This window comes from Nicotiana tabacum, chromosome 18 (genome assembly GCF_000715075.1).
Source record: "Nicotiana tabacum cultivar K326 chromosome 18, ASM71507v2, whole genome shotgun sequence".
NCBI lineage: Eukaryota > Viridiplantae > Streptophyta > Magnoliopsida > Solanales > Solanaceae > Nicotiana > Nicotiana tabacum.
The window spans coordinates 105,479,709-105,495,647 of record NC_134097.1 but is presented as its reverse complement, the minus strand read 5'-3'; the positions used below and the strand labels follow the sequence as shown (position 1 = coordinate 105,495,647).

At 37.3% G+C, this 15,939-nt stretch overlaps 2 protein-coding genes across 2 annotated transcripts; one reads left to right on the top strand and one right to left on the bottom strand.

Annotated features, from left to right (window-relative positions):
* Positions 1-4,020: 4,020 nt before the first annotated feature.
* Positions 4,021-4,520, top strand: LOC142172613 (uncharacterized). Its single transcript, XM_075236277.1, has 2 exons — positions 4,021-4,151; positions 4,225-4,520. The coding sequence occupies exons 1-2, from the start codon at positions 4,025-4,027 to the stop codon at positions 4,518-4,520; spliced, it is 423 nt and encodes a 140-aa protein (XP_075092378.1). The 5' UTR covers positions 4,021-4,024.
* Positions 4,521-13,813: 9,293 nt separating this feature from the next.
* Positions 13,814-14,858, bottom strand: LOC107811321 (dehydration-responsive element-binding protein 1A-like). The gene has a single exon (XM_016636228.2). The coding sequence runs from the start codon at positions 14,753-14,755 to the stop codon at positions 14,054-14,056; it is 702 nt and encodes a 233-aa protein (XP_016491714.1). The 5' UTR covers positions 14,756-14,858; the 3' UTR covers positions 13,814-14,053.
* Positions 14,859-15,939: the final 1,081 nt, after the last annotated feature.

The following is a 15,939-nucleotide window of genomic DNA, read 5'->3' as shown; positions in this document are numbered from 1 at the left end:
CTGTTATAAGAAAATATTTAAAAAAAAAAAAAAAAACTTTCTAGGAAAAAAATATTTTTCTAGAAAATGACTTTTCATAAAATTTTCAGACTCCTGCCTGTCTCAAAAACAATGACAAAGGTTCTAGCACCAGTACATAAAATATATATTTGAATTCAGATATTGATAATTCTCCTTGAGAAACGAATAACAAAAGAGAACTAGATAAGCTATATTAATTTGTAATTATATAACGTAATTATCGTCGACTCTCGCTCATCTCTTGAGAATTGAAGTGTGTAATTGTATCATCTCATCAATTATATTACAACTAATTTTATGTTGACCAAGTAATTATTCGACCACACAAGTATATTACGCTGTGTAATTATGCGCACACAAATTCAATTCCTAGATGACTTTTTAAACAAGCTCTAAACAAAATGCATGTCTGGTCTTCTAAAGCATAATATTGACGGTCATGAATAAGTGTTTTAATGACGGAAAAGAAAAACGTTTCTCAAACCTTTATTTTTGTATGCGGATACATAAATATATGCATGAGTTTCTTGGAGAATAAGACTCTAAAGTATTTACTACTTACGACTCCTAATGAGATAATAATTGCACCAACTCTATATAAAATAGACTTCAACAATTCCTACTTGATATTTCCCTACACCCCTCAAGTTGAGTAGGGTGTGGCACAACTGTCAACTTGCACTTCAAGTCGTGAAATTGTACCTTGGACAAAGGCTTGGTGAGAGCCTCGGTCACTTGATTATGAGAATTCACATACCTGACTGACAAGGACTTTCCACGAACCTTATCACGGGTAAAATAAAAATCGATTTCCATATATTTGGTCCGAGAATGAAAAATGAGATTAGCAGTTAAGTAGGCGGCACTAAAATTATTACACCAAAGAATGAGAATAGAGGAGGTGAAATAGTGAATCTCTCGAAGGAGAAGCTCGAGTCATGTCATCTCAGATGCAACATTAGCTAATGCACGGTATTCAGCCTCTGTGCTCGACCGCAATACAATTTTTTGCTTCCAAGAAGCTCATGAAATCAAATAGGAGTCATGAAAAATGACAAATCCAATGGTGGACTTGCGATCATCAGTATCACCTCCCCAATCTGAATCACTATAACCATGAAGCAAGGTAGATGAAATAATCCATGGGAGGCAGTAGCCTTGACATAGCGGAGAATATGTTTGACGGCAACCCAGTGAGAATCCATGGGACAATGCATAAGCTGAGATAGTTTGTTCAATGCATATGCTAAATTGGGCCTTATGAATATTAGGTATTACAATGAACCTACAACACTACGATATAGAGTTTGACCGTGAAAAGGAAGTTCACCATGAAAAAAAAAGATTTTGGGTTGGTTTAACCTCTGATAGTTCTTGACTCCAAGATAAAACAGAAAAATACTTCTCAAGCCTTTGTTATATATATATATATGAGTTTCTTTGAGAATAAGATTCCAAAGTAGTCACTGATTAGAACTTCTAATGAGATAACAATTGCACCAACTCTATATAAAATAGACTTCAACAATTCCTACGTGACATTTCCCTGCACTCCCCTCAAGTTGAGCAAGGTGTAGAACAATTATCAACTTGCGCTTCAAGTACAGGAATCAGACCTTGGACAAAGGCTTGGTGAGAGCATCAGCCACTTGATAATGAGAACTCACATACCTTCTGACAAGGACTTTCCACGAATCTTGTCACAAACAAAATAAAAATCGATTTTTATATATTTCGTCCGAGAATGAAAAATAGGATTAGCAATTAAGTAGGTGGCACTAATATTATCACACTAAAGAATGGGAATAGAGGAGGTGAATCAGCCAATCTCTTGAAGGAGAAGCTCGACCCATGTCATCTCAGATGCAGCATCAGCTAATGTACGATATTCAGCCTCAGTGCTCGACCACGATGCAACTTTTTGCTCCTGAGAAGCTCATGAAATCAAATAGGAATCAAGAAAAATGGCAAATCCAGTGGTGGACTTGTGATCATCAATATCAGTTTCTCGATCTGAATCACTATAACCATAAAGGAAGGTAGATGAAATAACCATGGGAGGCAGTAGTCTTGACATAGAAGAGAATACATTTGACGGCAACCTAGTGAGAATCCACGGGACAATGCATAAATTGTGATACTTTGTGTTTAACCAAAAATATGATTCTTTGGTCAAAGCTAAAGATAAATAGAAATTCGGGCTACTGATAATCAGGAGACGAAAAAGAAATAATAGACTTTTTGAGAATGACAAATAAGCAGTAAATAAGTTTGTATTTCAATGTAATGTTGATGATATCCTCTGTCCTTACAAATGACCTGACCTCCTCCTTTTATAGTTGATTCTAAGTAAATGAGTAATACCTTAGCCTTAATGAGATAATTATGAGCAATAAATGATATTAAATAAGGCGTTACACAATCATTCCTATTTAATACCAATTCTCTAACGTATTGGGCATTTAATATTGAATTTGGACTCCTTTTTGTCATCATATCCATGTCTTCAATGCCTTCTGATCTCTTGGCTTTAAATGACCTAAATAAGTACGAAGCTTGTATTATTCGAATTGCCTCTCATGCCTATTTAGCTTTCCTTTCCCCGTATCTGTTGTCACTCGTGCCTCTTAACTGATCATCATGTTTTGACCATTTGACTAGTCCTCGTGTCATACCACGTCACCTTCAATGTAAATTCAGTTTTTTCCCAATACAGATAGTCCCCCCACTTTCCATTTATTTATCAATTAAATATCTGGGAAGTGGATCTTCATAAAAAAGGAATTTTTGCTGTAATTAATACTATGATAGTACTGACGCTTCAATTGTCCCTTATAATTAATGTTTTACATACGTGTCACCTTTTGATTGGTTCTGCAATTCTGCGCCCTTTTTTCAAGGTTTCTTCATTCCCACTATTCACGAAGTGTTAGTTGCCTTTATTATAGGCTTTCCATCATTACACTTCTAAGTTTGACGATTGTCATTATAAACATATTTAACCCTCTTTCTTTTGTTTTCTTCTTCATAGATCTTCAACAAGCAATTTATTATTCTCTTTTGCTTTTTCTCCCCTTTAGTTCATCCATCTTCAACAATGTCATCTCCAAACCCTAACCCTAGAAAAGTTTCAATTCTAGATCACTTCCCCAATGCCCCCGTAAGACATAGGAGAGGCAAAGGAGGTAGGCTTCAGAGCTTGAGCTTAGGATCTACTCATGGTAGTTCATCTGGTTCTGCTTCTTCTTCTTCTTCTGGTATTAGGAGTTCTATCCCAAAGACCCCCTCTTCTAAAGGTAAAGAACTTTCTGAACCTACTCAGGAACCTTTAGTTGAAGAAATCGTACCCAATGATTTATCTTTTGGGAATGATAGAAGATCTCTCCAAGAACAAGTTAAAAATTTAGAAAAAGCTGACACATATCCTTCTTTAATAACTGAACTTGTGATTCCCACTGTTAGGAAAGATTGTAATTGGAGAGATAACCTTCGTATGATGATTCCTGCCCTAAATCAGAGAATTTCTTCTTTCAGAATTGGATTCTCTTTCATTTATACTTATCCCTTTACTTTGGAATTTAATCCTGCCATTGACCCAGTTATACTTGAATTTTGTCGCTTTTTCAAAATTTGCTTAGCTCAAGTAGGTCCTCTTGTTTGGAGAGTTGTGGCTTGCTTAAGGTATTTGTCTACCAAAGCCAATATTAATTTTACCTTTTCCCATCTTATTCACCTATACCACCCCAAATTATTCCGCCATGGAGTTTTTACCTTGACTGCAAGAAGCAAGAAGGTTTTAGTAAACCCCGAAGATGACAAGGATCGAGGGTGGTATTGTTGTTACGTTGATGTACGTACGGTGGATTTGTTGGGTGAAACAAACATTTCCTTCCCTGAGAAGTGGAATTTTGCACGTAAGTTTTTCTTTTTCTTACCGTATCTAGTTTTTAAGAATTTTGATTTCTTTTCTAATCTCGTCTCTTTTTGGCTTTTTGTAGCAACCATGGGAGATGTGGAACACGTTCCTAACTTCCGTGGTTGGGTAGATTCAATTTTGAAGATTGCGCCTATGGAGGCGAGAACTTGGAAATCAATTTCTCTTTTGAATGGTTGGAAAGTGAAGACCCATGGTATGTATTTCCTTATGCTTTGCCGTATATTGAATTCTTTCTTATTTTAATTCTTTATCCCTCTTTTTATCAGGATTTGGTATCAGGGGTATGACAGCTGAGGTAGCCGTTGCCATTCGAGCGTCTTCAACCGCTTCACTTGATTTGGAAAAGACTCGGGCCACGCTACCAAAAAGAAAAGTTGTAGAAGAAAGTTCTGAGAATGAGGAAGAAGAGAATACCTCTTTGATAGCTAGGCCAAGAACCAGGAGACGCGTCATTGATGGAGATGAAGTTGAAGATACTCCTGCTCGAGCCTCTATCTCCGAGCCTGTTCAAATCCTTTCTGATGAGGATACCACTCCAAGAGGCTCTAATGAATCAATTTGATGTCTCTTTGTTAGTGGTTTTGAGAATGGAGATTTTGGACCAGTTCTTGATGAAACTCCCCTCTCTTCTTCTATTCCCATTTCTTATATTCCTTCTATTCCTTTGACAACCACGAGTATTTCTTTGCCTATTTTATCGACTCCTGTTTCCTTACCTGTTTTGGTTCCCACATCTGCTCCTACTATCCCTGCTTTGACTCCCACAACTCCCATTGTTTTTACCTCTTCTACTACTTCTCCTTCCATTATTCCCTCTCCCTCTGTTCAGCATATAGAGGCGGGTTCTAGCTGTAGAGGCATGGCTATGAGAAGTGTTACTCTTGAAGTTCCTGCCAATCATAGCCTTTTGAGAAAGATTGGTGGAGCTGATGTTTGGCTCGAGTTTTTAATCGGAGATATTGAGAAGAAGAAGATGGAGAGCCACAGTTGCTTGACTCTGATGAATGACATAGTTCATTCTACCTTGAAGGTACTTCTCTTTTAACTTACAAGTTTTTTTATATCTCTCTATATTCTCACATTTGATGCCTTTCCCTTGTAGGCTAATCTTATTGGTACTGAGTTAATGGGAAGAATCTCCATTCTAAATAAGAAGGATCGAGAGTCCGCGAAGGCTATCTCTGAGGCTAGGAGAATAGCCAAGGATACCCAGCTTGAGGCAGCAAACTGGAAGGAGCAGTTTGAGAATGCTCAGGGGACCATCGAGGAGTTGCAAGAAAGTAGAAATTTCCTGGAGCAGCAAAAGCGTGGTTTGACTTCTGAGCTAGCAATTCCAAGGCTTCTTCAAGCCAACTTGAAAAAAATAAGGAGCTTTTGGAGTACTCATTTTCAGAACAACTATCAAAGGCTAGTGAAGAAATTAGAAAGCTTAAGGCACTTGTGGAGAAGAAAGAAGAATATGCAGGGGAGTTAGTGCAAAGCTTGACTCAAGCTCAGGCTGACTTAAGGATCTCCTCTGACGAAATACGTGCTTTGAAGAGTTCTCATGCCTCCCTTAAAGCTTCCCTTGACTCCCACTTAGCTGAACACCAGATATTGAAGAACGATCTTGCTATGTGGGAAAAGGAGTATGGACTTCTTGAGGAGAACTTCAACATAGAGGTAAGTTGGGCTTTTCTAAAATCTCGCCGTGATGCTTTGATGGAAGCTACTCAAGAAAACTTTGATTTGCAATCTGAATTAGCCAAAGTCTTAGACACTATTGAAAAAATCCAACAACCAATTGATACTCCTTCTCCTGCACTTGGAACTCCTGGGGCAGAAGAGCTTTTAAATGAAGAAGTGGCTACTGTGGCAATTGGAGTTGCAATTCCGGCTCCCGAGGGTGAAACTTCTATGACACAGTCCATGGAAGCTCCCGTGACTCTTTTTTCCCTCGGTGAATTTAACACTCCAGAACCAGTTGAAATCGCTCCTATTGCTGCTCCCTCAGAAGTTGTTACCGTGCCTGTGACTGTCCCTGAAAATGAGATTGCAACTTCTGATGTTCCAACCCCTTCAGTGACTAGTTGAATGTATTTCAAACTTTACTGTTTTTTTTATTAACTGGTGGTGTTATCCCTTGGCAACTTTAAGAGATCTTTTGATGAAGTCCCCAGTTATCGTAATGGGGCATTTGCAAAAAACAAATATTTTGCTGACTAAGTTTGTACTTAGTCTTTTATATTAAGAAGTTTTATCGGTACTTCTGTATATTCTATTCTTGCCTATTTATCTAGGACTTATAGAATAATTTAACATTTTTATCCTTTGAAAATGCTTTATGATTCTTCTCATGGATTATCAACATGAGGCTTATAAAAGAGGGCCCTTTTAATTTATCGATACTTAATGAAGAAGACGTCTCAACTTCATAATGGTGTTATAATACGATGAAAGAAATAGGAATACACATGTTTTGTATGAAACAACTTTGACAAGTTTTTATTCATGAACTTTAACAAGTTTTTTTGACTATTACATGTATTAAAATACATCTATAACTTTCTCGTAACTGTTTTTCTTGCAACAGATTTTTACATAATATAAAACAAACAAGGTTTTTCTTCATAACCTGTTTCAGTACATAGTCATGACCCTATCTTTATATATTAGGAAGGGTTTGAGAGGTGACTTCGTTTATGAGTTTGAAAGATGACTCTGTTGTTCTTATGGGAAAAACACTATGATGAATGTCTTGTGTTTGTTGAACACAATGATGAATGCTGAAGACTTCGTAACTTTTTCTCAACACTAGTCTTTTTGTGGCCGACTTTTGTTCGATATTCGTATCTGTTTTTCTACACATATCTGTGTATAATATGTAGTCCCCCAAGTATTTGAGCGGTGAAGTATGAAGCCTCGAGCACTTGTTTATTTCTTTCAATTTGGTCCTTTTTCCTGAAACAGAAAAATATACGGGACTCGAAGGTGCGATTATAGATGAAGACTGTCTAACTCGTGTGTATTTCCATTAGATTAATTGTAACCCTGGGCTAGGAATTTTAGAATACTCCATTTTGCCTTGCAGGCCGTGACTCATCATTTGGCACGAGTTAGGGTTTTTGCCTAGCATCTAAAATCGTTAGTAGAACTTTAATAATTCAAAAGAAAAATTTTAACATGGCGATACCTGACCGTGGGTACTTTCTCAGAAGTAATATCTCTTTAAATGGACGGCATTCCAATGTGAGGGTAAAACTTTGCCGTCCATTATCTCAAACTCGTATGCTCCTTTTCCCGCAATGTCACGAACTCTGTATGGTCCTTCCCACGTTGGACTTAGCTTTCCTGAATTAGTAGCCTTTGCAGATTGGAACACCTTTTTAAGTACGAAGTCCCCAATTTTGAAAAATTTGAGGCGTGCTTTCCTATTATAATATCGTTCAATTACTTGCTTTTGTGCTGCCATTCTTACCAATGAAGCTTCTCTTCTTCCTTCAAGCAAATCAAGGTTGACCCGCAGTTCTTCATCATTAGATTCCTCCGTTGGCTGAATGTACCGTGTGCTTGGTTCACCTACTTCAACTGGAATTAAAGCTTCCGCACCATAAACCATTGAAAATGGTGTTTCTCCAGTGCTCATTTTTGTCGTTGTACGATAAGCCCATAGTACTCCAGGTAATATCTCAAGCCAATTACCTTTTGAATCCTGTAACCTCTTATTCAAGTTATTGATAATGACTTTGTTTGTGGATTCCGCTTGTCCATTACCCACTGGATGGTATGGCGTAGATGTTATCCTTTTAATATGTCAACTTTGAAGAAATTCTGTGATTTGAGCTCTTATGAATTGTGGTCCATTATCACACACGATCTCCTGTTGGTGCTCCAAAGCGGCATATTATATTTCGCAATATGAAGTCCTTAACTTCCTTCTCTCGTACCTGTTTAAATGCTCCTGCTTCTACCCATTTAGTGAAATAATCTGTGAGTACAAGTAGAAACTTTACCTGATCCTTTGCTTGTGGTAGCGGACCTACGATATCCATTCCCCATTTCATAAAGGGCCATGAGGCTATAACAGGATGTAGTAACTCAGCTGGTCTGTGCATATTATTGCCGTATCTTTGACATTTATCACATTTGAACACGAAACTGTTTGCCTCTTCTTCCATCTTAGGCCAATAATATCCTGCTCGAATCAATGTTCTTACCAGTGACCTTCCCCCTGCGTGATTTCCACAATGTCCTTCATGCACTTCCCTCATCACATATTCTGTTTGAGAAGGTCCGAGACACCTTGCTAGTGGTCCAGCGAACATCTTTCGATAAAGATTTCCTTGATATAAACAATATCGAGCAGCTTTTTTGCAAAGCGCGTGAGCCTTCCCTTTGTCATTAGGCACGGTTCCGTGCTGTAAAAAAAATAATTTTGTTTCTCCAATCCCATGTTAAATGATTAAAATTTACCTTATTCTTGTCAGGTTCGAGAACGGAATGAAATAAATGTATGACTGAAGCATTTGTGTCATTTGCTACGTTAGCTGCAGATGCGAGATTAGCTAAAGCATCTGCCTCCACATTCTCATCTCTTGGGATCTGCATTACCTTCCAAGTTTGGAATTGCTTTATTAGTTCCCGTACCTTTTCGAGATATTCTTGCATTCGAGTTTCCCTGGCTGTATAAGTCCCCAGTATTTGATTGACCACGAGTTGAGAATCACTCTTGATTATAATTTGTGTTATGCCGAGTTCTCTTACCAATTCTAAACCTGCAATTACAGCCTCGTACTCTGCTTCATTGTTAGTTATATAATGATATTTTATAGCTTGCCTAATAGTTTCACCCGTAGGTGGTATGAGAACTATACCCAGACCTGCTCCTTTTACATTAGATGAACCATCAGTGAATAAAACCCAAGTCCCCGGGTTTGCACCATTAAAAACTTGTAATTCTTTTTCTGCTTCTAAATGCATCCCATGACTAAAATCAGCCACGAAATCAGCTAGTACTTGAGATTTTATTGCGGTCCTGGGTTGATAAATGATTTCGTATTCACTTAGTTCTATATCCCATTTTGCTAATCTTCCTGACAGTTCGTGTTTATGCAAAATATTTCGAAGCGGAAAAGCAGTAACTATAACAATGGGATGACATTGAAAATAAGGTCTTAATTTTCTAGATGCCATGATCAAAGCTAATGCTAACTTTTCTAGCTGTGGGTATCGTGTTTCAGCATCTAGTAAGGACTTACATAATAAATAGGAGATTGTTTACCTCGGTCCTCACGGACTAAAACAACACTTACTGCAACTTCAGACACAGCCAGATAGATGAGAAGATTTTCTCCCACCTTTGGTTTTGCCAATAACGGTGGTTTTGACAAATAAGCTTTCAAATTTCTAAGGGCTTGTTGACAATCTTCATTCCATTCAAAACAATCTTGCTTTTTGAGTGCAGAGAAAAACTTAAAACATTTTTCTGAAGATTTGGAAATAAATCTCCCCAAAGCTGCAATTCTTCCCGTTAATCTTTGAACTTCCTTTTTATTAGTAAGGATATCAGGGATTTCTTCTATTGCTTTGATCTGAGAAGGATTTACCTCAATACCACGGTTAGAAACAAGAAAACCCAAAAACTTACCTGATGAAACTCCAAATGCACATTTTTCTGGGTTGAGTTTCATATTAAATTTTCGCAAAATTTCAAATGTTACAGATAGATGAGAAATATGATCATGAGACTGCTGGGTTTTGACGAGTATATCATCTATATATACCTCCATTGTCTTTCTTAAATGTTCCTGGAACATTTTGGTGACCAACCTTTGATAGGTTGCCCCAGCATTTTTGAGACCAAAGGGCATTACTTTATAACAGTAAGTCCCCCTGTCTGTGATGAAAGAAGTTTTTTCTTCATCACTAGGGCCCATTTAATTTGGTTGTACCCTGAATATGCATCTAAAAAACTTAAAAGTTCATGTCCTGCAGTTGCATCAATTAATTGATCTATATGTGGTAAAGGAAAAGAATCTTTTGGACAAGCTTTATTAAGATCTGTATAATCTACGCAGACTCGCCACTTACCATTTTTCTTAGGTACAACAACTGTGTTGGCTAACCAATTAGGGTACTTTACCTCGCGGATTGACCCAATTTTTAATAGCTTTTGGACCTCATCTTGAATCACCTGGTTTTTGAAAGCCCCTTGCTTTCTTTTCTTTTGCTTTATTGGTGTAAAGGATGGGTCTTCGTTTAATTTGTGAGTCATCACATCCGGTGGTATCCCTGTCATGTCAGCATGGGACCAAGCAAAACAGTCCACGTTAGATTTTAGAAATTCAATTAACATACCTCGCATGTTTGAGTTTAAATTAGCTCCAACATAAACTTTCCGTTCAGGCCAATGCTTAAATAATATCACAACCTCGAGTTCTTTGATGATTGTTTTGATATTTTCATTCTCCTCAGGTTCTTGAATTGTATTAGGTCTCGAGTCTAAATCTGTTTTCTCTTGCTCAGTTGAGGTTTGATTGCTGGCACCTTCAACTGTTTCCTGTAATTGCTATTTTTCTTTGTTTACAGTGCTCGTATTTGTTACAGCGTTGATACTCCTGGCTGTTTGCTGATCCCCTCGAATTTGACAAATCCCCCACGGTGACGGAAATTTAACAACCTGATGTAGAGTTGATGGAACAACATCCATATCATGGATCCAAGGCCTCCCCATGATTATATTGTAGGCCATTTCCATATCAACTACCTGAAATTTAGTTTCTTTAACAACACCTGCAGCAAAAGTTGTTAGAATTACCTCTCCTTTTGTTACCACACTTGAATTGTCGAAGCCTGACAAGGTATGCGCCTTGGGTATCATTTTGTCTTCAGCTTGCATTTCACGTAATACCCTTAGTAGTATAATATTTACGGAACTCCCTGGATCAATCAAAACTCGTTTTACATTAGTATCATATACAAGTAAAGATATTACCAGTGCGTCATTATGTGGAGTTATTACTCCTTCGGTATCTGCATCATCGAATAAAATACTTTCATTTTCTAAAACCTGCCGTACCCGTTTCCCGTGTGTAATTTTTACTTTAGAAATCTTGTTGGAAGCTGTGTAGGTTATGCCGTGAATATCTTCTCCCCCACTTATCACATTCACTGTTCTCTTGGGTGAATGAGGCTTTGGTGGCTCTTGCCTATTTTTCATATAGGCTTGTTTACCTTTTTCACTAAATAACTCAGTGAGGTACCCTTGCTTCAATAGATGATCCACTTAACTCTGCAAGAATCTACATTCTGAAGTTTTGTGCCCGTGATCATTGTGGAATTCGCACCAATGATCTGGATTGCGTCTATTTGGATTTGCCCGCATCTTTTTTGGCCATCGTACCTTATCTCCCATGCTTCTCAAAACAGCCACGAGCTCGGAGGTAGTGACATTAAAGTTATATCTGCCGAACCGTGCCTTTAAACTTCTGTCATCATCTCGTGACTTTTGTCTGTTCCGATCATTTCTGAATCTTGATGAAGAACCAGAGTCCCTGTTCCTCGATTTTTGATCATATTGCTGGCTATCTTGTTTTGACCGTGAGTCTTTTCCCGCAGGTCCTATATATGGATCGTACCTATTTTTACCTGATCTTTTTTCGGTTTCTGATCTTCTGGAACCGCCCCTTTCTTCATGATGAAACTTAGGTATAATATCTTCTTTAATTCGCAGCTTCGTACTGTACCTGTTGTAAACATCATTCCACATGGTTGCAGGGAATTTTCAAAGGCTTTCTTTGAGTCTTCTCGTGGCTTTAGAACTTTTGTCATTTAAATTACTTGCAAAAGCTATTGCAGCCCGGTTGTCAGGTACACGGGGTAGAGTCATTCTTTCACGATGGAATCTATCAACAAAGTCTCTGAGCAATTCTGAATCCCCTTGTTTGATTTTGAAAATATCTTCCATTCTTTTCTCAACCTTTTGAGCTCCCGAATGTGCTTTAATAAAAGAATCTGCAAGCTCAGCAAAAGAATTTATAGAATTTTCAGATAAAAGAGAATACCAGGTTAATGCACCCTTGGTGAGTGTTTCTCCAAATTTCTTGACCAGTACTGATTCAATTTCTTGTTTGGTCAAGTCGTTGCCTTTAACGCCTATTGTAAATGCAGTCACGTGGTCACGTGGGTCTGTAGTACCATCATATTTCGGGATGCCATGCATTTTGAACTTTTTCGGAATTGGAAGGGGAGTAGCACTTGGCTTCCAAGGTTGTTGTGAGTATTTGTCCATGTTTACTCCTTTTATTACAAGCGGAACTCCAGGGATTTGCTCAATACGCTCATTTTGTTCCTTAATCTGTTTCTGCAAGGTTAGTACTAAATTTTGCAAATAGGAATTATCTGAATTACCTGGTCCCCCTTCCTGTGGTTCACTGGTGGTTCCTCCATTTCCAGAATTAACAATACCAGAACGAGGATTCTCCAATATATTATTATTAGGAGTTGGTGTGGGTGGTGCAGCAGGCAATCGACTAACTAGAGCCTGAAGAGCTTTGCCGACCTGTGCATCAATTAGCTTTTGTAAAGCTTCATTTGTACCTCCTTCAAAGTGTTCAGATTGTTCTTGTTGATCAGCACGGGATTCCGGAGCAGGAGTGCCTTCACGAGATTGACGTGGTGAATCCGGAGGGGAGGGAACCACGTCAATGTTCGGTTGGTCACCTTGATTTTGATGGATTTGATTTTCATGGTTCCCAATGTGTTATCACTGTTATTGTTGTTGTTGTTTGACATGTTGATAAAAGACGAATAAAGTGTAGCTTCAAAGAAAAGATTATCAGTTTTCCGGTAACGGAACCAATTTGTTTAACCAAAAAGATGAATCTTTGGTCAAAGCTAAAGACAAATAGAAATTCGGGCTACTGATAATCAGGAGACGAAAAAGAAATAATAGACTTTTTGAGAATGACAAATAAGCAGTAGATAAGTTTGTATTTTAATGTAATGTTGATGGTATCCTCTGTCTTTACAAATGACCTGACCTCCTCCTTTTATAGTTGATCCTAAATAAAGGAGTAATACATTAGCCTTAATGAGACAATTATGAGCAATAAATGACATTAAATAAGACGTTACACAATCATTCCTATTTAATACCAATTCTCTAACGTATTGGGTATTTAATATTGAATTTGGACTCCTTTTTGTCATCATATCCATGTCTTCAATGCCTTCTGATCTCTTGGCTTTAAATGACCTAAATAGGTACGAAGCTTGTATTATTCGAATTGCCTCTCGTGCCTATTTAGCTTTCCTTTCCCCGTATCTGTTGTCACTCGTGCCTCTTAACTGATTATCATGTTTTGACCAGTCCTCGTGTCATGCCACATCACCTTCAATGTAAATTCAGTTTTTTTCCAATACAAAAGGGACAACAAAATATGATCTCAAGGGGATTTGGAGAAAATCAATAAGAGGGATCAAAGGGAAGAAATGCAGGGAGTTCATTACAGCGATGATAGCAGCTCGGATATACAAGATTTGGTGGGCAAGGAATGAAGCACTATGGAACCAAAGAGTCCCTACACCGAGGATCATCTGGGCACAGGTCCAACAAGAATGTAAGGTTAGAGTAGTTCCTTCGTTAAACAGGAAATATAGTAGGAATGAGAGGGACTGGATAGACCAATTGTGTAGGAAACAATGACAGAGTAGAAATAGAAATATAGAATAGGGAGAGAGAAATAAGAAAAAGAGGAGAAACAGATATGAGCACTTGTATGCTGGGATAAGATATTGTACAGTTTTTTATTGGGTGTTGGTGATAAATAAAGATTTCTGTTTCACCAAAAAGGTATAATATAAAAAAAATGTCAATGGGAGTAAAACCAAGTAATTTGTTGTCATTTATCAAATAATTGATAAATATTATCAAGTAATTTCTAGTTTGACAAATTAATTGAGGGGTGTTGATGATTCTACTAGTGATGCGTACAATATCGTGTACAAAAAAAAAAAGGTTGGGTATACTCTATTTTCCATTGCATTTTGAGTGTACTTACAGGCAACTAAACTACTCAAATTAAAGTCTCTACACATATTTTCTAATTAAATTGTTCAATAGCTCCACAAAGACATGTCAGCATGATCAGATTCCATGACATATCCGTCTATACATTGAGGTGGAGGTAGCATTAGCCCCTCGGCCATATTCGCAAGTAATCTCGGCATGCAGAAAAGAGCCTCCTCGTCCATAAACAACACATTATCAGGCAATTCTGCAACCACCTCTTGTATGGCTTGGTCAACAATAATTTCCCTAGAGTTTTCTCCATCGGATTCTAATGGCCGAAATGCTTCGGCGGCTTCAGCGGCCGCCTTCTGAATATCCTTGGCGGCCGATGAAGCTGGTATTGGTAACCTCCAAGCCGAGTCAGCAAAGTTCAAACATGCAGACCGACCTCTTAGAGCTATCGCTGCCACGTCATGAGCTCGAGCCGCCATTTCTGCGGTAGGGAAAGTGCCTAGCCATATTCTTGATTTCTTATTGGGTTCTCTTACTTCACAAACCCACTTATTCGAATTTCTCCTCCTTATTCCCCTGTATACTGGATGTCGAGTTTCACGAAATGTTTTCCTACCTGCACGTTTCTTTGGATAGTTCGAAGCTAACATCACTTCTTCATCAGAATAACTAGGTGTCCCTGAGCTGCCATTATCAGACGATGTTGAAGATTCAGGCAGTATTTCAGCTGGCAACAAAGAAGTTGACAGTGTAGGAATTAGTAGGTCGAAATAGTAGTTTCCAAAAATATCCATTCTTGATCGGTGGAGAGTACGTATTGGAAGTTGGAAGTGTACTGAGGAAAGTTTGAGAGTGGATGATTCAGTTTAAGGTTTCCTTTTGAGTCAATAAATAACATTACGAAAAGCTATTTATAGTGATATGATAAGTGAAATGTTGCATGCATAGGAAGAAAGCTTACGGTTTAGACACGAAGGAACACGGAGTGAGTTAGTAGGAGACAGGCTGGGCGCCTATATATTGTGAACTGCATATATTCTTGGTTTTTAAAAGGTCAAAAGTATTACTGGGGCCTAGCTACTTTATGAGACAATCAACTAGGTTAGTTTCAACACAAGTTCAAGATTTAATTTGTCTGTTTGTTTGTTGAACACGTGTGATTTCTGCTGAGCTTCAAAACATAACAATATCTTTTTACCTTGTAATTACATGTGTATTTAGTAATCAAACAAAACCATAAAATATAATTCCTCCGTCTCAATTTATATAAACCTATTTGGGCACGGAGTTTAAGAAAAAATAAAAAACTTTTAAATTTGGGGTGTAAAATAGGTATAAATATTGTGTATCTATAAATCCTTGCATAAAGGTAAATTATTTTCAAATAAGAAAAATGGTTATTCTTTTTTGCACGAACTAAAAAGGAAATAGGTTCACATAAATTGAAACGGAGGAAATATATCCTTTCTGATTGAATATATGAGACATAATATTTTGTTAGTATATTAAAAAATAACATATTTTTATATGTTTAGATAATTTAAATTTAAATTTTTTATTTTACATTGAATAAGAAACTTTTATAATTATGCAAATATTATGAAATATTTAATATTATAAGTTTTAATGTATTATAATATACAAATATTATGATATATCTAAGATTATTAGCTTAAAAAGAAAATTCTTAAATTTTGTGTCTGATAAATTTCGTCATCTAAATTGAAACAAAAAGAATACGATTAAATTTTGAAGTCTAAGGATGAAGGGCAAGGTTGAAAATAGGATTTTTTACATTCATATACACTATATGAAACTATATTACCCTCCCTACTCTAGTTTTACTATAATTACATTTTATATACCTAATTACTATTTATGTATATTTTAAGGGAATTCATGATATTAATTAGTGTCCTAAAATAACTCTACGTATATTCCCACTCCTCCCACGTTTCTCTCTCCACATCCCACCCCC